The 18,215-nt window shown below is 44.2% G+C and overlaps 9 protein-coding genes and 1 long non-coding RNA gene across 17 annotated transcripts; 4 read left to right on the top strand and 6 right to left on the bottom strand.

The window, feature by feature from the left end:
* Window positions 1–5: 5 nt before the first annotated feature.
* Window positions 6–1,199, bottom strand: LOC108155622. The gene has a single exon (XM_017286552.2). It carries the CDS (start codon window positions 1,197–1,199, stop codon window positions 6–8), a length of 1,194 nt encoding a protein of 397 aa, XP_017142041.1.
* A 581-nt stretch (window positions 1,200–1,780) lies between these two features.
* LOC108155629 lies at window positions 1,781–2,851 on the top strand. 2 transcript variants are annotated; one of them, XR_001775057.2, is made up of 3 exons: window positions 1,781–1,873; window positions 2,012–2,138; window positions 2,536–2,851. It is a non-coding gene; the product is annotated as an uncharacterized LOC108155629 (long non-coding RNA). The 2 variants fall into 2 exon arrangements; XR_001775056.2 differs by having other exon boundaries at window positions 1,861–1,924.
* A 780-nt stretch (window positions 2,852–3,631) lies between these two features.
* Window positions 3,632–6,068, bottom strand: LOC108155624 (acyl-CoA Delta(11) desaturase). Of its 2 annotated transcripts, none has more exons than XM_017286556.2 (5): window positions 5,961–6,068; window positions 4,811–5,121; window positions 4,415–4,751; window positions 4,168–4,353; window positions 3,632–4,107 (listed from the first exon to the last, which is right to left on the bottom strand). In XM_017286556.2, exons 2-5 carry the CDS (start codon window positions 5,109–5,111, stop codon window positions 3,789–3,791), a joined length of 1,143 nt encoding a protein of 380 aa, XP_017142045.1. In that variant the 5' UTR covers window positions 5,112–5,121; window positions 5,961–6,068; the 3' UTR covers window positions 3,632–3,788. The 2 variants fall into 2 exon arrangements, with proteins under 2 accessions (XP_017142045.1, XP_017142044.1); XM_017286555.2 differs by lacking the exon at window positions 5,961–6,068 and adding an exon at window positions 5,468–5,565.
* A 704-nt stretch (window positions 6,069–6,772) lies between these two features.
* LOC108155625 (probable enoyl-CoA hydratase echA8) lies at window positions 6,773–8,328 on the bottom strand. Its single transcript, XM_017286557.2, has 4 exons — window positions 8,234–8,328; window positions 8,077–8,179; window positions 7,228–8,016; window positions 6,773–7,174 (listed from the first exon to the last, which is right to left on the bottom strand). The coding sequence occupies exons 2-4, from the start codon at window positions 8,174–8,176 to the stop codon at window positions 6,924–6,926; spliced, it is 1,140 nt and encodes a 379-aa protein (XP_017142046.1). The 5' UTR covers window positions 8,177–8,179; window positions 8,234–8,328; the 3' UTR covers window positions 6,773–6,923.
* A 1-nt stretch (window position 8,329) lies between these two features.
* On the top strand, window positions 8,330–9,626 carry LOC108155626 (SUMO-activating enzyme subunit 1). Its single transcript, XM_017286558.2, has 3 exons — window positions 8,330–8,529; window positions 8,593–9,021; window positions 9,084–9,626. Exons 1-3 carry the CDS (start codon window positions 8,417–8,419, stop codon window positions 9,562–9,564), a joined length of 1,023 nt encoding a protein of 340 aa, XP_017142047.1. The 5' UTR covers window positions 8,330–8,416; the 3' UTR covers window positions 9,565–9,626.
* LOC108155628 (proteasome subunit alpha type-2) lies at window positions 9,595–10,791 on the bottom strand. The gene is made up of 5 exons (XM_017286559.2): window positions 10,647–10,791; window positions 10,469–10,545; window positions 10,157–10,412; window positions 9,942–10,097; window positions 9,595–9,878 (listed from the first exon to the last, which is right to left on the bottom strand). Exons 1-5 carry the CDS (start codon window positions 10,685–10,687, stop codon window positions 9,704–9,706), a joined length of 705 nt encoding a protein of 234 aa, XP_017142048.1. The 5' UTR covers window positions 10,688–10,791; the 3' UTR covers window positions 9,595–9,703.
* Window positions 10,792–11,289: 498 nt separating this feature from the next.
* LOC108154003 (interleukin enhancer-binding factor 2 homolog) lies at window positions 11,290–12,817 on the top strand (the record flags this gene model as incomplete). The annotated part of the gene is made up of 3 exons (XM_017284097.2): window positions 11,290–11,541; window positions 11,613–11,741; window positions 11,804–12,817. Coding segments are annotated over 3 exons (1,278 nt in total), but the record flags the coding sequence as incomplete, so codon positions are not given.
* LOC108156913 (sialic acid synthase) lies at window positions 12,715–14,787 on the bottom strand. The gene is made up of 2 exons (XM_017288661.2): window positions 13,610–14,787; window positions 12,715–13,556 (listed from the first exon to the last, which is right to left on the bottom strand). Exons 1-2 carry the CDS (start codon window positions 13,943–13,945, stop codon window positions 12,774–12,776), a joined length of 1,119 nt encoding a protein of 372 aa, XP_017144150.1. The 5' UTR covers window positions 13,946–14,787; the 3' UTR covers window positions 12,715–12,773.
* A 261-nt stretch (window positions 14,788–15,048) lies between these two features.
* Window positions 15,049–17,160, top strand: LOC108156847 (serine/threonine-protein phosphatase alpha-2 isoform). 6 transcript variants are annotated; one of them, XM_033389960.1, is made up of 2 exons: window positions 15,049–16,216; window positions 16,300–17,160. In XM_033389960.1, the coding sequence occupies exon 1, from the start codon at window positions 15,207–15,209 to the stop codon at window positions 16,113–16,115; it is 909 nt and encodes a 302-aa protein (XP_033245851.1). In that variant the 5' UTR covers window positions 15,049–15,206; the 3' UTR covers window positions 16,116–16,216; window positions 16,300–17,160. The 6 variants fall into 6 exon arrangements, with proteins under 6 accessions (XP_033245851.1, XP_017144058.1, XP_017144059.1 ...); XM_017288569.2 differs by having other exon boundaries at window positions 16,297–17,160; XM_017288570.2 differs by having other exon boundaries at window positions 15,049–16,220.
* A 55-nt stretch (window positions 17,161–17,215) lies between these two features.
* LOC108156848 (c-Myc-binding protein homolog) lies at window positions 17,216–18,079 on the bottom strand. The gene is made up of 2 exons (XM_017288571.2): window positions 17,969–18,079; window positions 17,216–17,914 (listed from the first exon to the last, which is right to left on the bottom strand). Exons 1-2 carry the CDS (start codon window positions 17,978–17,980, stop codon window positions 17,336–17,338), a joined length of 591 nt encoding a protein of 196 aa, XP_017144060.1. The 5' UTR covers window positions 17,981–18,079; the 3' UTR covers window positions 17,216–17,335.
* Window positions 18,080–18,215: the final 136 nt, after the last annotated feature.

Genomic DNA, 18,215 nt, shown 5'->3' with positions numbered 1-18,215 from the left:
ATCGCTTACAAGCTGGTCCTGTCTCTCGAATGGTCCTGACCGCATATGTACGTCTGGGAGTCCTTCTTTTCGGCCGCATCTTCGGCCCACAGTTTAATGAGATAATCCTCCAGTTTGTCGACCATTTTGTCGGAAAGATCTGTGCAGCTTTGGTAGTTGGAACCCCCACTCGAGGAACCGCCTTCGAAGACATTCGGGTACACATTCATGGACTCACGGCTCCTGTCGTGTCTGCAGTTAACGGAGCAGTGTTGAGTTCTGCTGTCTTTATCCTCTGGTACCATGTCTTCTTCACATAGAGGCCACTGGGGCTTGGGCTGCGGTTGCTCGTCCTCCAGGCGATACCACTTCACATTGTACGAGTCCTGGCACTGCTCGGCCGTCAGCTGATCGATGTTGCACTCGCAGATGAGGAACCGACCGTTGCAATGATCGCAGCGCGGCACTTTAACCTCTGCATTGCGTAAGGGGCGTGGAAGCTGCACGTTTACGAGAGTGCCCGTATTCATTTGGGGGGGCACCTGAAGGCCACACAGAATACTGGCCAAGCGCAGATGACAGCCATCCTTGAGGGTGAGCTTCTTGGGCACCACCGGCTTGGAGCACAGTGGGCCCTCGTTCGGGCTACAGCGGACACTCATGTGATTGTACAGCGCCCTGTAGATTATATCAATCTGCTCCTTGTAGGACTTGTGCGCCCAAAAGAAGGCCGACTGGTAGTTTTCGAAGAGCTTGGACGTCTCGTTGGAGGCATTCATCCATGCCCGCTGCTGCTCGTGTAAGGCCTTGGCATCCACAATCGGACTACTGGGCGACACCGGTGGGTTGCCGTGAAAGAAGGCCTTAAATGCACACTTGATGATCGAATACGACAACATGGCCTCCACGCTTTGCATTCCGCACCTGATGCTCAAAGCCTGCAGCATATCATCCCGATCGAGACGCGGCTCTGCCGCCTCATTCGGGCTGCATTTTGTCCTCAACTTTTCGTGGTGCTTAAAGGCAAGTCTGATAATGGACTTGGCCTGGCAGCTCTTCGTAGTGTTGATGCCACAGATCAGCAATATCTGTGCGAGGCTCTTTGCAATGTCCTCCACAATTTCGTCGAACATCTGACGGGGATTCCAATTCGGTTTTGAGTTGCAGCAGCAGTTGCCTGCGACATCCTGCACCTTCTTGGTTTTCTCGTATTTTTCCATTTTTGCAAAAGAAATTTTCTGTTCAAACAACGAATTTTGTTACTGTTCTCGAAAAAAAACGCACTTGACCTCACAAGAGCCAAAAACTAAATGAAATTACTGTCTAAAAGATGTTTTAATGATACTTTAATGACCATTGGCATGAAAGGAAAAGCCTATGTCGAGATTTAGAATTCTTCCTTCTGAGATTCATGCGTCTAAGTTAAAACTATTGAATATGGGTATTGGATCCCCATTAGATGCCTAAACTAAAGGATGATCATGAGGGGAAATCTTAGGAGTGGACTTCTGGTTTTGCGTGGTGCTTGTATATCTTACTTGTATGTCTAGAAAGTTGCCTAGAGCAAAGTATAAATAAATATCACAGCATTGCATTCTCTACTGATGCATATATAAGTATATAGGATAGATCTGACTTCAAATATATTGGCGCCTTTCCAATCATGGAATCATGGCATGCCATGATTGTCTGTCTAAACGCTCATACATGGATGCTTGCGACTTTGTGAAGGTTATCAGTCCTTAAACAAGAAACAACACTGATAACCCTTGGAAATTGAATCGTTTGGCACGCGACCAGACGATGATAACAATAATAAAGATCGCATGTACATTAAACCTTGAAATATCACTCGTACCCAATCCAATGGTAGACCCAAAATACCAGACATCCAGTTAAGTTTCAGTCTCGATGGTATCCACATCGAATTTGCAGATCCGCAGGGGTATACGGCATATACTGCACCATATTTCATCATTAAAAACATCATAGATTATTTATAAATATTTATAAATTCTTTTCCATTTATTAGACATCAAGTACCTGACAATAACAAGGCCAGAGTTCACAAAAATTGTTGGGGACTTTGGCCAGGTATTATCCTTGAGCCGTCGAACACTTGTTTGTTGATAAGTGGATGCCACCGCGTGGAGACCCAGGTAACCCCCCATTCAGTTAAACTTATCTTTGATTTCACTTTTCTTTGAATCGAATTTCTTCGGGTGGTGATTATGAGCAACAACAGATAAACACCTGACAACTCGAACATTGCAGTTGTTTGTTTATTTATAGAAACTGCATAATAAATAAGCAGATTGGTTGTCTTATCAATATAGTAATAGCAGTTACCTACGAATATTCAAACCTAAAAAACAAGTTAGGGCTCAAATTGAAAAGGCATGTCAGTATTTTCAATCTAATCACATGTGTATATTCGATGGTTTATGCATGAACATAGTATGTAAATTTTTATATTAACTATATAAACTATAGCACAAAGTACGAAATGTACCTTTCAAAATCAAGTACATTTGAATCTTTTACAATCTCCTTCAGATCATCAGAGCCGTGCTGTTGATCACGTTGTATTCCATTGGACGTCAATTGGAAAAATTACAGACCTTATCAGTTGGTAGAGGAACGCGTGATGCCAATTGTCCCTTAGAGGGTAAATGTATTCAATTTATGATGCGTCATAGCATATATGATATTGTTATTAGAGCGTGCCCAAGATAAGGTAACCTCCTAATCATTAAAATCGAAGGAAAAACCTTAATCCCCTTTTAGATTAAAGCTAATTACAAAGTCTAGAGCCCTAATATTAGGTATATTAAGTATTTTTCATTATCTCATATTAAAATAAAAATCAATCAACTCAAAAAAGTTTTAAATTGAAGGTTAATGTACATGGTATCGATGCCTGCATTGTCGATATTTTGAAAAGTGTGTTTTTACCAATTTAACACAGAATCTCCCGTTTATTTGGTAGAAGTAAGTGAAATTTAATCTTTATTGATGCCATGGACCAAATTGAGATGGAAAATCATCAAAGCAGAGTATAGAAACAACGGCTCTATGCTCTGGGGCCGAATATATCAGAATGGCAAACTTCACAGAGGATACACTGATATGTGCTTCAATTGGTCCCCCTGGAACGGAGGAATTTCAGTTCATCATGGGTATGGGGGATAGTTGTTGGTCAGCTACCGACAAAGACCATGGACGGCTATGTTCATCTCCGTGACAGCTATGCAGTGCAGAGAACCCAGATCGCATATGAACAATATGAACAGTATAAGTATAGTATACTCAGGCAGACTCTACAAAGTGCCGTTCTAAGCACCTAAGGAAGTTTTGGGCTGAAAACCCATTAGCCTGAGTGCCCAAGCACTTGATCGGACTAATCGAACTACTGGAGGATGATGAGAGCCGCGTGTCTTTGGCTGAAGTGGTCAAGCAAGTTTTTTGATATTTTGACGATTACAGGCTAGACCCCAGGTTTTACCAGACGCTTTTTTTATTTTCTTTCAAACTTTCCTACAGACGAAGCGATAGGCTTATCAAAAGTCGTCGCCGTCGCACCACAGCTGCGCCGGCTGAACGCAACGTCACGACCAGGCTGTAATCAGAAGCTTAAAAAAACCCATATAAATCAGCTCTTTGATAAACAACATCAATTATATTTAGTATAATCGCTCATAACTCATTATCACACACCATCTATAAATGGCCAATTAAATTTTAACTGTTAATGATTAAGAAATAGTAGTTATCGCACCTCCCGGTGAGTACGCAACGCTGGAGGAGATTCACTCTGACTTTTTATCAACAAAGAGCACATCTCTGGCATCTTCCGCGGTGAGATCCTTGTCGCCCCATCCCCACAGCTCGTGGGTGCCGTCGCCGGTGCGCTTCACACGCCTTTCAATGGTGTCGGGTGCTACGGATTTCAGATCATAGGCCCAGCCGATCTTGGCAAATAGATCAATAAAGGCAGTCGTCATGTTCAGGTTATAGTTTCCCCATTCAGCAGTTTTGTAGTCCCATGGAAACACATGATGGTAGTTGTGCCAGCCCTCGCCAAAGGTGACTGCCGAAACAGTGGCATTCTGCGATGGATTGATGGTCCTGAAGAGTAATATAGGAATGTAATACTTAATAAATCACCGATTGTGTTTGTAAACTTACTGGTCGTACGGACGACCACCGAATTTGTGGGCCGCACTGTTCACCAGCCAGGTCATATTCAGCTGGAAGCACCAACGGAACATGGTGGACACGAACCAGGAGCACAGCAGCGACTCATTCCAAAAGTAGAGGGGAATGACGGTGGGCAAAATGAAGCAGGCCAACGGCATTAAAACATAGTAGTGCCTAGCAACAGGGAAAATTCATATTATTTTTCAGATTTTCGATTTTAGCTTGGGACACTCACTTCTTCTGGAACATCAGAATGGGATCGGCACGCAAATCGGACAGGTCCAGGCCTTTGCCCTTGGCCACCACATCGGGATGCTTCTTGCAGAGCAACCAGCCCACGTGCGAAAAGAAGAAGCCACGGGTGGCATTGTGAGGATCGGCATCCGTCTCCGAGTACTTGTGATGAACACGATGATCGCGTGCCCAATGATAGGCGGCATCTTGGAAGGCAATCGTATTGAAGATGATCAATATTAAACGCATCGGCCACTTGGCCTTGTAGGATCGATGGGCCCAGAGACGATGTGCACCTCCTGTTATGCCCAGCATCCCAACAACGTACAGGGCGGCAGCTGCAGAATAGTCATGGATAAATCTCAAGTGGCATAAAGTTTGGTTTGAACACGCTTACAGAATAGCACGGTGGCATATTTGGCCTTGGCCAGCATCAAATATCCACCATATAGAGCCGCAAAATGAACGTAAGCAAACAGAAGTATGTTACGCCAGACCCACTGCAACTGGCGGTCCTCGGCCTTTTTAAAGAGGAAGGTATCCGTGGCTAGGGCTCCATCGGCTGTCTCCACATCGCCTTCAAAGAGCACGCCGGTCTGCTTGGATGACTCGTCCTCCATATTTGTCTCCTTTGTCAGATCGGAATCGACGGGCACCTTTGATAACGTGTCCGGTAGTCCTACGGCATTTGGTGGCATGTCGCCTTTGCTGTTATTGAATAGAGTACATCACCTTTTATAAGCTTGAATTTCCTTATCGATTTGCAATTGAATATATTAAGTGTGGATTGCATTTTTGAAATGCATTCAGGTCGCATGTACATATACATGTTACATGTACATTATATAAAGTAGATAAAGTAATCAAACTTTGATTAGAAAATATCTCGAACACAAAGACTGAACAGCCCTATTGGGTTAGACTATTCCCTGATTTCGGGTATCGTTCTATAGTAGTTATTTCAGTTATTACGCTGGTTATGATCTTAAAAACTGTAACATTGTAACTTTGCCACGCGCATTATACTATAAACTTGAACTACTATGACACTTACAATTATAAAGAAGGAAGGCTAAAAATTTAAAAAACCAGCCTGGCTGACTTGGGAATTGAAATGAACTGCTCGGCTTTGCACCGATTTCTTGAATATATACCCCAGCAGTATATATACTATATGTAATATAGACATTAGTGTTATCGGACTGATCGGGCTTGATATCGATGTTGTACTTTATTTCTCGGAATTCGCCGCAAATTCTTAGAAAAAAAAACATTTTCGCGCGCCATTTTAATTCAAAGTATGTTTAAATTAAAGTTTAAAAAGAAACTAAATCCAAAGGAGAAGTTCAAACTATCAAAATCATATCATTTAAAAGAAATTAAAGATATTTTAAAGAATTGCCGAGATGAAAAACTTCTCTGCGTCACCATTTTGCAATATCACCTGATATTTCAAATATATTTTTCACTATCACCATCAAAGATTGCTCACAAAACACACGACTTTTTGTATGCACAACGTTTTTACTGTGCCCGTATTCACTTACTTTGCTTTACTTTTATTTAATTAAATTTAATGTGATGCCCTGAGTGTTAACTTGTGAAGGTTTTTCGATCTGAGCGTTCCTTCAACCGCTTTCAGCAATAGCTGCCTTAGAACTGCTTCCAGGAGTATTCCAGATTTCAAAAGATTTATTTCACAGATTTCATTCGTTCCCTATATTGTATGTGTAATATACAGAGATACTCGTAAATGTTTTAGTTCAATTCACTCAATCTATTAAGCTCAAAGTTACATTCGCTACACTTTTGATGCTGGGCTTCCATGAATAATTGAAGAACACGAATAGCAGAAGGTTTTATCAGTAACAGTTAGAATCAGGAAATTGAATTTTAGGTGTATGTATGTATGAATACGTTTATGGTAAATCTGCAGAAAAAGTTATATATTTCCTAAGCTGTTCTTCCACCAAGAATCAATCAGCTTCTGTGTCTACTTCTCCTAGTACCACTTACTTTTAAAGAATTATATTCACTTATTTTTGGAACTCTAATCATTAAACAATTTTAGTCATAGTTGTTTTAATTACTCAATATGGATGAGCGGGTATCGAGATTGTAAACTTGCCTCCTCGCAACAAAACACGGCGCAAAGTTCAGAGAGTACGAACCCGGTGATAAACGGTACCCTACCGAATGGAATGGAATACGTCCAGTGTCTAGACATATCAAGTGAATCATCAGGTGTTAATAAAAAATATGCATCATATTTTTGAGCTTTTAGCTTTATCTGATAACGAAAATAAAAAACATTAATTAAATAAATAACTCGCGACCACCTGCATTCAATAACTAAAGCTTTCTCTAGTGTCCAGAGCTTGGAGATAATTTTGTATTTGAATAAGTTAACAAAGTCAAATGGATCAGTTTGAAACTGTTGATGAGAGTGTTATGTACAAGGCTATAGCATATCATGGAAAACAGTTCATTTGTTTCAAATTAAGGTTCAACTATTTTTCCTTTGGCTTTTCTTTAGAATCAATGTTGTGGTCACCGCTGTCGGCTGGCTTTTCTTCAGTTTTCTTTGACTTTTTTTGCGCTTTTTCGGCCAACTTTTGTTTATCGGCCTCAACGCGGGCGGCCTCTTCATCTTGCTTTTGTTTCTCTTTCTGCGCAGCCGCAGCTGCCACCTCCTCATCATCCCAGTCGGCCATAGACCGATCGCGCTTCAGCCAAGAGTGTGTGGTGTCCGCCTCGAACGCTGGAACAAATATTTAATGAAATAATGCAAAAATTGTCTGGTAAGCAACCTACTCTGATTGAACCACTTGATTCCGTTCTGCATGTCCTCAATTATCTCGCGCGAAGTGTACATTACTTCGTTCTGCACTGCCTGATGGAACGTGGACGTCTCAAATGCGCCCGAATACACAGAGTTGCGGTCATGATTCAAGGCGCGTTGCGGGAACTTTGCAAGGCACGTGGCCAGTTCCAAGGCATTTCCCAGTGCTGTGCCGGTGGGAACTATGCGATTTACCAGCCCAATATCGTGGGCCTCCTGTGAGCCCACCGGGCGACCTGTCAGTATCAAATCGAGCGCACGAGACAGTCCAATCATGGCTGGTAAGCGAATAGTGCCACCATCCAGCATGGGTACTCCAAACCGACGGTTGAAGAAACCCAGAACCGCCGACTCCTCCATTACGCGCAAGTCGCACATAAGCGCCAATTCCAATCCATTGGCAATGCAGTAGCCATTGATGCCGCAGACGACCGGCTTTTTGATCTGGCGACGCGTGGGACCAACTGACCCCTCGGGACGCATAAGTATATCAACGCTGATCTCCTCCTTCTCATCCGTACTCATTTCCAATATATCAAAGCCAGAGCAAAACGATCCGCCCACACCGTATAGCACGGCCACCGGCGAAGTGTCGTCCGCCTCGAAATTGGCGAACGCATCGCAAAGCTGTGAGGCGGTAATAGAATCGATGGCATTGCGCTGCTGCGGTCGATTTATTCCAATCATCGTAATGTTTTTGTCTTTTTCCACAAGTATAGTCTTTGGGGGGGCCGAAACAGCCTCCGTCTCCGCTGCAGCATCTACAAAATCAGATATATTCTTTAAATTACAGTTGCCCATTATGTCATGGCGTGCCTTACCTTTACGCAGCGCGTTTGTTGTGGCCAGCGTGCGGCATATTGGGAAGCGTGCTTGCTGACCCACCTGCTGTCCCAAGAGTTTACCGAATTTGCGCAGCATGTTCTGTCGAAATGCTGCATTGTACATATTGCAAATTAAACTGGCATTTGTGCTTACCCGAAAATTAAATAAGGCTTGTAAAAACAATTTAGCAGGAGTTTTGTGTCAGGGTTGTCACCGCTTGCGAAGGCGCTCGCTCGTTTTTAAATGGCGTTAGTACATTTTGCTGATTTGCCGCAGCGTCCATTTCCTTGCACATTTTTTCTGCAATTTTTTCTGTGAAATATTAATTTAATAATAATGGGAGAGGACAAGACAGAGGACAAGAACGAGAGTGGCTTAGAGCTCACTGAGGGTGAGACCGAGCTTTATGACAGACAAATTCGACTTTGGGGCCTGGAGTCGCAAAAGCGGTGAGTGGTTGAAAATGCCGGCTTCTCAAAGCGGCGGTGGCTAATTATGTTTGATGTTTCCAGCCTACGCACAGCAAAGATACTCATCTCAGGCCTGAATGGCTTAGGTGCGGAGGTGACAAAGAACATTATTTTGTCTGGAGTCAGCTCTGTAAAGATGCACGATGTCCAGCTGGTTACTGAGGAGGACTACTGCTCTCAGTTCCTTGCTGCACGCCAATCTCTGGGTAAGAACCGAGCTGAGGCATCTCTGGAGCGGGCACGAGCTCTCAATCCTATGGTGGATATCTCTGCCGATACTCAACCGCTGAAGGAGAAGACGGCCGAATTCTATAGCGCATTTGATGTGGTGGTAATCAACGGTCAAAGCAATGATGAATTGCTGCGAATCGATGCCATTTGCCAGGATTTGGGTGTCAAGTTCTTCGCCAGCGATGTATGGGGAATGTTTGGATTCTACTTTGCGAGTCTCCAGCAGCATAGCTACGTCGAGTATGTGTACTTTCGATCACAAAGTATTGTAACGCTTAAATCTCCAACTTGCATTCTTGCAGGGACGTTGTCAAATTCAAAGAGATGGAAGCCAAGCCCAATCAGAAACCAAAGTTCGAAAAAGTGGCTGTCCCCTTTCAGCGCGAAATGAATTACCCTGCATACTCGGCTTGGATTGATTTCGATGTAAATGCCGCAGGCTACCAGCGCCAATTGAAAAAGAACGGTCCTGGCGTGGTCCTGCTAAGCGTTCTCCAAAAGTTCCGCACCACATACAAACGCGACCCCAGCTACAAGACCAGGGAGGCGGATATTGTCTTACTGCAAGCCATTCGAGATGAACTGGCTCCAAATTCTACATTAAGTGACGAATCTTTGGGTGTTCTCTTCGCCCAGATTTCCCCAGCAGTTGCTGTGGTGGGTGGCGTTGTTGCACAGGAGATCATTAAAGTGGTGACCAGAATGGAGGCCCCCCATCGGAACCTATTCATATTCGATCCAGACACGTGTGCAGGATATGTTCAAGCTATCGGAGTTAATTGAATCCATAAAAATAATTTTGTATTTCTCAAATCTTTTCAAATAACACCACAGTTCTAATTTTATTTGTTTTTTAATTTCCCGTACTCGTACAAAAAGCTTAGCTTGGGTTCTCTTTATCGTTTTATGGGGCGCCTAACATTTAGGGGATGTTGGCCAAGTAGTCCTTGATCGAGGCCGGGTCCAGACGCTGGAATCCCTTCTGATCGCAGATTCCAATCTCAATGTTGTCCGCAGTCATTTTACCCTCAAAGCCTTCCTTCAGTGTCAGAATCGCAGTGTGAACGGCGTCTTCCAGCTCGAGATCTTCGCTGTAACTGCACGGGAAATCCAACGTATGATAGAGAAACCTTCCATTTTCTTTATCGCTCCACACTTACCGCTTCTCTAGGAAGGTTTTGCCATTGACTGCATTCTTGCCCATGGCAGTTGCTTTCCAAGCGAAGTAAGCGCCCGAGGGGTCAGACTGGTAAAGATATGGGCGGTCATTGTCCCAGCCGCAAATCAGTAAAGACACACCAAAAGGACGCACGCCGCTAAAATGAGGAGCTAAGTAAATACTCGAACTAATTATTTAGTTTGCTTCTCTTCTTACCCGGATTGGGTATACTCCTGCATGAGTGTGGCCACGCGCTGCACCAGCTGTGAGACGGGAATCGGCTCCTTGTAAGTCAGGAAATAGGTCTGAGCGATCTTTCGAGCTTGCTTCACAAGAAGGCGATAATCGGGACCCATTCCGGAATACACCATACCTATATGCTTGTTGATCATCTCAACGCGGTGCACACTGTGCTCCTCATACAGTGGCGACTTGTGTTTGTTCTCTGTGGCAATGACTACGCCATTGGAAGCTAAAACAACCAATCAGACTGTTCACTATGCAAATTAATAAAGTGCTTCAGGTTACCCATTATACCCACGGAGGGAGCGCCGCCGGATACCGCTGCCAGTGCATACTCCAACTGGACCAGCTTTCCCGAAGGACTGAAATATTGCGAAAAGTTTTGTTTATGCCAGTCATTGTTGTAGGTTAGGTCTAGGTACGGCAAATACAGAATTATCAATGGTTTTGTTGACCTAGTTACCTGAAAGTGGTCAGCGAAAAGCTATAGCGTTCACTAGCCATATTTATCGGCACAAATGCAGTAATTTATATATAAAATAAAGAAGCCGACTTCAGAGAAACAAAAATGACACAGCAATTGAAACAAAAGTGTGACCGCGGACTTGTCGATCAAATATACGGTCTGACCCTCCGGAACTACTTCACAAATTTCCAAATATACCGTAAATATACTGACGCTTTGTGTTGAAGTTCCATCATATTCCACGTTTTAGATATTTAGACTCATATTTTGATCCGATTATTAAATCAATTTCGCATACGACTGGCTGAATAGGGAAATAAGGTTTAAACAAAACCGGAAAATACTAGAAATAACATGAAAAGAATAAAATTTGCCAGGTGTGTCGATCAAATATACGGTCCGACCCTCAGAGTATACTGAAATATACCGTCTCACTTAAAAATTATACCGTTAATATACTGACAAATTTTAAGTTATATTTTACACATTCCTCGTTTTTGATATTCCGTCAAATATTATTAGCTGGAGAGATCTCTTAGCCCTGCCCATCTAATTTTATCCAATTAGTGAATCCTACTTGACTGGTTTATTTGAAATAAAGAGATATCGACCAGGGCATCCAATAACGTGTGAATGTTAAAACATTTCGCTGCTCAACACTACTACTTTTATCATTGTTGTCGGCAACGCTCGTTCGTTGCAAAAAAAATTAAAGATTCATTTTCCGAGAAATATAGTGCGCGGAACGCTCCGCGGTGGCCGGCCCATGCGAGGGGGCATACGTCCGCCATTTAAGAAAACGTTTGTTCCTCGCCATCCATTCGACTTGACGCTAGCAGAGGTCTTTTTTCCAAAAGTAGCACCGGCTGTAGATGATTCTGCTCTGACTGCGGTAAATCGATAAACACACACACAGGCACATGCATGTGTAACCATTAAAATCCATATTTCTACTCACTCCAGGCGTTGCTGAAGCGTAACCAGGACTTGAGCCCAACTGCCAGCGAACAGACAGCAATTGGTAATTTGGTAACCAAAGTTCAGGCTGTCTTGGATAATCTTGTTGTCGCCCCTGGCGATTTCAATACATGTGTAAGTTGATGTGAGTCCGAAATCATATCAAGACTTTTAAGGTCCCTCTCTTATTGTAACAGCAACTGGAAGAGGTGCGCCAAGTGGGGTCCTTCAAGAAGGGCACCATTCTCACGGGGAACAATGTGGCTGACATTGTGGTCATCTTAAAGACGTTGCCAACAAAGGAGGCGGTCGAGGCTCTGTCGAAGAAGGTGGAGGCCGACCTGAAGACAAGCATGAAGACTGAAGTGCTTACCAAAGGCGATCAACATACAATTCAGACGCACTTGAGAGGCTTTGATGTGTCCAATGTGCAGGCCAAGGTTCGCATTATGATTGCTACTTTGCCGCAAAACTTGCGCAAACTAGAGGCGGACATACACATGGACCACAAGCTGATGCAGAACCATCTGGCTGCTATCCGGCATACTCGTTGGTTTGAGGAGAATGCCCACCACTCGTCAATTAAAGTCCTCATACGCATTCTTAAGGATCTCACCAAGCGTTTTGACGCCTTCTCACCCCTCTCCGCTTGGATGCTAGACTTGATAGCCCATTTGGCCATTATGAACAATCCATCGCGCCAGGCTCTACCCATTAACCTGGCTTTCCGTCGCGTTTTCCAACTGCTCTCCGCCGGACTGTTCCTGCCCGGGTCGGCTGGCATCACCGATCCCACAGAGCCTGGTCATATACGTGTCCACACTGCCATGACATTGGAACAGCAGGACCTCTGCTGCTATACAGCCCAGACTTTGCTTCGTGTCCTGACACATGGCGGCTACAAACACATTCTGGGCTTGGAGGGCAACACCAGCATAGTACGCGAAATGTCCGTTTGGAACGGAGTATGCGTGTCTCCCCATACTGCCGTTTATGAGAAGCCAACGGACAAGAAGGAGGGCGACCTGGAGGAGGACATTGAGATGATCGAAAATGAGAACGAGGATGAAGGCAGCGAAGATGGAGCCGAATAACGCAGCGAATATGATTAATTTTTAGATACGTATTTAATAATGCACACGCTGTATTGAGTGCTCGAGTATTGACTTACAATTTTATCATGTTCCCGGCTATGGGTTCATCCTCATAAACAGTGTCTGTTAATTCCTTACCGACTATATCAAAATATGCCTCTGCAGGCAGGCCGTTGGGCTCACTAACTTTGATAGCCAAATCGGTCAATTGAAGCTTCAGGCCTTTGTGAAGGGTCCGAGCTGCTACAATAGATTTTCCGAGCTTATTTCGACACGGCAACTCGCACGCCAAAACCTTCTTTTCGCCATTGTATTGAAGTGCTTCTGCCAGTTCCTGATCTCCACCCAGCATTGAAATTATTGCATCGGGATCAAACGGCAGTTTCGTGAGTTTAAATCTTTGAATTGCCGCAATCAATGATTTAAATTCGAGCGTTTCAAGGGAGCAACGATGGTCGGAGCCCTTTTGATTCTTGTCAAGAGTAAAATGCCGCTCCACTATCCTGGCGCCCAACAAGACGGCTGCCTGGGTTATGGCCACACCCAGCTCATGTCCGGAATAACCAATGACTACATTGGGAAAGCGATTCTTTAGCATGGAAATCAAGCGCAAATTGCAATCTTTAGGTGGTGTTGGGTATGCCGAGACACAATGCATGAGTGCATAGTCCATTTTTCCAGCTTCTGCCATTATTTTCACAATTTTCTCAACCGTTTGGATTGTCTGCATTCCTGTTGAGATGACTAGAGGTACTCCCAGGCCAGCTGCCTTTTTCAAAAGCGGAAAGTTGTTGGCATCTCCAGATCCAATTTTAATGAATGGGACCTTCAGGTCTGCCAGAAAGTCCAAAGAGAGCTGTAACAGGGGAAAGACTATAATATATATGTAGTAGTGTATATATAATTTACCTCATCCATTGCGGATGCAGTAAAATCCACATTTAGTTGTCGACTGTACGCCTGTAACTCTTGGTATTGGTCTCTGGAGAACTCTAGATATTCCTTGTGTTCTCCATAGGTCTTGCCCCAAGCATTTTCGCTCACGTATTCGCGGGCTAGAGCGGACCGTGTAAACTTTGCTGGTAAATCAGACTTTTGAAATTTCACACAATGGCATCCTGATTCTTTTGCCTTTAGTATCATCCTTTTGGCCAGCTCCAGGCATCCCTGATGATTTTGTCCAATTTCAGCTATAATGTAGACACTATCGTCTATTTTTTTCTCCAAAATATCCACTAACATCATTATGGAATCAGACTAATTTAAAAGTTAATTGAAATAAAATGGGGCGTTGCTGCCGGCGGACATGGAGAGCTGCGAGGGCTTGGTCTCTGGCTTGCCTCAAAAGACCTACTGCCCAACCCGACATTTAATAGACCTTGGGACATCAAGAAAGAGCGCGCGTCGTTTGGTTCCGATAAAAGCATTTACCATGTCTAATTTAGTTGGCCTCCTGAGACTAAGTGCACGTGAGGGTGTATGAGTAGGAGTAGGACTGCACCTGGCCGAGAGCCATGGCAAAGCGAAATTTTTGCGGTGAGTCTGCCTGAAACTTTTGTGGGCCCAGTTTTGCGCCCTGCTGGATCTTGCCAAGGATATTATCCATCTGCTCCTGGTTGACCTGGAAACCCTGCTCGGTGTTCAGATCGAAGGTATTGCCCCCGGTCTTCTTATTGGCGCGCTCTGCACTGCGCTCCACGAACTCGTCGTAGATCTTATCCTCCACAAAGGTGCGAGAGCCGGCACAGCAGTACTGGCCCCTGTTGAAGAAGAGACCGAAATGGGCCGTCTCCACGGGGTAGTGTAGGTGCGAGTCAGAGAGGATAATGTTGGGGGACTTGCCGCCCAACTCCAGGATCACGTGTGGCCGGATGCCAGTTGGATGAGCTTTACCATGGATCCGGTGAAGGCTCCACCGAAACCAGGCACCACATTGACCACACCCTCCGGGAAGCCAGCCTGGGGGTCTGAGGCAGGGCGGAGTAGTGGGCCACAACTGCGCCAAAGGGCGCGCTGGTCTTCAAAACGCCGGCCAATGGAAATTCTGCCCCACAAATCCAATTGAGATGGCAGTGCTTCGAAAAATCAAGACGATCAAGTCGATGGTGCTATCGAATATTTGAAAAGTATCGATAACAGGTATCGATGACTATAATAGACTGGGACAAAATGGCGTCAGATTCACCTTTATTCACTGATGTGGCACCACTCGAGTGGTGAACGTTTGTCGTCCTGCTCACACCAATGGGCTAAATAAGACGCAAAAGAGCGACATGGTTGTGAAAACGAGACAACAAGCTTGTTCAGCATGACTAACTACTCGTTTCATTCCTTCCTGCTGTATGACTAGTGTGTGGACACACTGGAGAAATTTTCATGCTAGTTAGCTGTGAAAAGTATTTTGCGGAAATAGATTTGAAAAATTCAATATTTCGAAGCTATTTCGGCGCTACTATCCATCGTTTGTGGCATACTCAGGAGCAGCGAAACAATATAAAACAGAAAAATGGCCGATGTCATGAATATCGACAGCATAATATCACGTCTTCTCGAGGTGCGTGGGGCACGGCCAGGCAAAAACGTTCAGCTCTCTGAGGGCGAAATTCGTGGGCTCTGCCTCAAGTCGCGCGAGATATTCCTCTCGCAGCCCATTCTGTTGGAGTTGGAAGCCCCGTTGAAGATTTGCGGCGACATTCACGGTCAATACTACGACTTGCTGCGACTTTTTGAGTACGGTGGCTTTCCACCGGAGTCAAATTACTTGTTTTTGGGCGACTACGTTGACCGTGGCAAACAATCGCTGGAAACCATCTGTCTGCTCCTGGCCTACAAGATCAAATATTCGGAGAACTTCTTCTTGCTGCGCGGCAACCATGAGTGCGCCAGCATAAACCGCATCTATGGATTCTACGATGAGTGCAAGCGCCGCTACAGCATCAAGCTTTGGAAGACGTTTACGGACTGCTTCAATTGTCTTCCCGTGGCGGCCATTGTTGACGAGAAGATATTCTGTTGCCATGGCGGTCTGAGTCCGGATTTGACTTCGATGGAGCAAATCCGACGCATTATGCGCCCCACTGATGTCCCGGATCAAGGTCTGTTGTGCGATCTGCTGTGGTCCGATCCGGACAAGGACACCATGGGCTGGGGAGAGAACGATCGCGGCGTGAGCTTCACATTCGGAGCCGAAGTGGTGGCTAAATTCTTGCAGAAGCACGAGTTCGATCTCATCTGCCGTGCCCATCAGGTGGTCGAGGATGGCTACGAGTTCTTTGCGAAGAGGCAGCTGGTCACCCTGTTCTCGGCACCCAACTACTGCGGAGAATTCGACAATGCTGGCGCCATGATGTCCGTGGACGACACACTGATGTGCTCGTTCCAGATCTTGAAGCCGGCAGACAAACGTAAAAAGTAATATCTTTTAAACCCAACAAGTCCATTTCTATATAAAAAACATAAGAAACAACCCAAGAGAAAATAAAAATGCAAGAAATCACATCGGATCGTGGATTGAACGTATGTATGTAAGTGGGTAGAACCCTATTGTGCGTCATTTCTGAACACGCTTATCTCTAACTTGGTCATTTTATCGACAGCAGGCCAAGTCGAATTCTACAAACAACAACTACATACCAACACAGCAACAGAAGGAAGAGTGCCTCCTAGCATCGAACACACACACAATCCAGTCCAGTACAATCCGACGGCCCAATGACCTGGACAGACGTCAAATGGAGTTTTAATCAATTGAGATTTGATTCAAATTACAACACAAAAACATTTGACAAACACACCATAGTTAAAAACAAACATATTTATTTTTAAAATCCAATCCCATATACATATATAGGGCATATGCATATGTTTTTTTGGCTTGACACTAGGTAAACAGGTCCGAAGTGCAGGAGGAGGAGGAGAGCACCCGGCAGAAATACGAACATATTTCACATAGACATACAAACAAAGCGGCTGGAATTCAGTGCGTCAAAAAAGCATATACATAGAAGAGAGGGGCCCTGTAAAGCTCTTTGGCCTTAAAACATTAAACAAATGAAGAAACAAATTAAAAACAAAGGGAAAATGATAAAAAAGAGAAGAACGCTTGCCAAGAAAGTGAAACGAAAACACTTAGTTTTGACCTTCAAATTGAAACAGTAGAAAATCAGTTTTTTTTTTCGTCCACCCCTGCAGCTTGATGAAATGATAAGGGACGCCGCGCCACCATACACATGCACCCGACGTCAATACAAAATCAATGAACATTTTTTTTCATCTATTTCCTTATTCCCCCGTACTTGGTGCAGCAGAGCAGCGCGACCCACAAGCCACACAAAAAATACGTGTAGAATTTTTCGTTTATCATTCTCTTATCATTTTTAAGATGTGTTTTTATAAAATTTAACTATTAATATGTATTATCAATAATCCTTTGTATTAATAAACAAATGATATAAAACCTGTATGAATTATGAAACTGATTTCAATAAATATTTGAAAAATCCATAAGGCGGTAAGTTGCGAGTGCTTTTAATGCTGTAGTTTATTTACATTTGGGAAAATACTTAAATACATATGTTCTAAATGAATGATTTTGCATGGAATGTACTTTAATGAGATTTCGAGCTCAGTGCCGATTTACTCGGTATTGGTATTGTCGGTGGTGCTGCTGGCTTCAGCCTGGACGGATGGGCTTTGGGTTGAACTATCATTTGTAGCCTCTGCGACAGCGGCAACAATTTTCTCCTCGATCTGACAAACTTCCACAGCGGCAGCCAGCTGCTCAACGCTGTTGCTCACAGCTACAGCTGCAGCTTCTTCAGCTACAGCGTTTGGCTCTGCCAAAACCGGCTGACTACCATGAGGTGCAACGTTATCAACAGGAGCCTCAGGTTTAGCCTCATTTGGGGGTTCATAGTCATCAGCGAACGGATCGGTTGAAGTGACGAACGACGGCTGGCCCGCCAGAGCCTTGGGGTCAATGTTGTTAATAATGCCGCGCAATCGTTGTATTTCATCGATGGCCGACTGCAATTGCTGCTGAAGGCGCTCGTACCTGTCATGCTGATGGCGGACCGCACCAATGTTGTTGCGTATGTACTCCATTGGATTTTCCGGTCGCTCTTTTATGACGCGCATGAAGACTTTGGTGAGCGAGTCCAGAACGCTGCCGCGCTCCAGATAGCGACGGATTTCATCCCGTTTTGGGTCAATTGGCTATACGGAATAGATTGCTTTAATAATATAATATTTTTTATAGCAACTACAAACCTTAAAGGACATCTTGGAAAAGTGTGGCCTCGGACTTGTCGATCAAATATACCTTTACGCTCAGAAATGTGCGGAAACATGCCGTCTCATTTTAGAAATATACTGACGAATTCAAGTTATATTATACATATTCCTAGTTTTTGATATTCCGTCGAATGTTACTAGCTAGATAGATCCCTCAGTCCCGCCCACATAATTTTATCCGATTCATGAATCAATTTTCTACTTGACTGGCTTAATTTAAATA

This window comes from Drosophila miranda, chromosome 2, assembly GCF_003369915.1.
Source record: "Drosophila miranda strain MSH22 chromosome 2, D.miranda_PacBio2.1, whole genome shotgun sequence".
NCBI lineage: Eukaryota > Metazoa > Arthropoda > Insecta > Diptera > Drosophilidae > Drosophila > Drosophila miranda.
The sequence above is the reverse complement of the archived record's forward strand: the minus strand, read 5'-3'. Positions and strand labels throughout refer to the sequence as shown.

Excerpts from the sequence above, each read along its gene's own strand:
- LOC108155626 (XM_017286558.2), top strand. The coding sequence starts at position 8,417 with ATGGGAGAGGACAAGACAGAGGACAAGAACGAGAGTGGCTTAGAGCTC. Across the intron at positions 8,530-8,592 it reads GGCCTGGAGTCGCAAAAGCG|CCTACGCACAGCAAAGATAC; the intron begins GTGAGTGGTTGA and ends TGATGTTTCCAG. Across the intron at positions 9,022-9,083 it reads CAGCAGCATAGCTACGTCGA|GGACGTTGTCAAATTCAAAG; the intron begins GTATGTGTACTT and ends GCATTCTTGCAG.
- LOC108155628 (XM_017286559.2), bottom strand. The coding sequence starts at position 10,687 with ATGGCTAGTGAACGCTATAGCTTTTCGCTGACCACTTTCAG. Across the intron at positions 10,546-10,646 it reads TTTTCGCTGACCACTTTCAG|TCCTTCGGGAAAGCTGGTCC; the intron begins GTAACTAGGTCA and ends GCAATATTTCAG. Across the intron at positions 9,879-9,941 it reads AAAACCTTCCTAGAGAAGCG|TTACAGCGAAGATCTCGAGC; the intron begins GTAAGTGTGGAG and ends TTTCCCGTGCAG.
- LOC108155624 (XM_017286556.2), bottom strand. The coding sequence starts at position 5,111 with ATGCCACCAAATGCCGTAGGACTACCGGACACGTTATCAAAGGTGCCC. Across the intron at positions 4,752-4,810 it reads ATATGCCACCGTGCTATTCT|CTGCCGCCCTGTACGTTGTT; the intron begins GTAAGCGTGTTC and ends ACTATTCTGCAG. Across the intron at positions 4,108-4,167 it reads GGTGGTCGTCCGTACGACCA|GACCATCAATCCATCGCAGA; the intron begins GTAAGTTTACAA and ends ATTACTCTTCAG.
- LOC108156913 (XM_017288661.2), bottom strand. The coding sequence starts at position 13,945 with ATGATGTTAGTGGATATTTTGGAGAAAAAAATAGACGATAGTGTCTAC. Across the intron at positions 13,557-13,609 it reads CTGCATCCGCAATGGATGAG|CTCTCTTTGGACTTTCTGGC; the intron begins GTAAATTATATA and ends CCCCTGTTACAG.
- LOC108155625 (XM_017286557.2), bottom strand. The coding sequence starts at position 8,176 with ATGCTGCGCAAATTCGGTAAACTCTTGGGACAGCAGGTGGGTCAGCAA. Across the intron at positions 8,017-8,076 it reads AACAAACGCGCTGCGTAAAG|ATGCTGCAGCGGAGACGGAG; the intron begins GTAAGGCACGCC and ends CTGATTTTGTAG. Across the intron at positions 7,175-7,227 it reads AATCAAGTGGTTCAATCAGA|CGTTCGAGGCGGACACCACA; the intron begins GTAGGTTGCTTA and ends TATTTGTTCCAG.
- LOC108155622 (XM_017286552.2), bottom strand. The coding sequence starts at position 1,199 with ATGGAAAAATACGAGAAAACCAAGAAGGTGCAGGATGTCGCAGGCAAC.
- LOC108156847 (XM_033389960.1), top strand. The coding sequence starts at position 15,207 with ATGGCCGATGTCATGAATATCGACAGCATAATATCACGTCTTCTCGAG.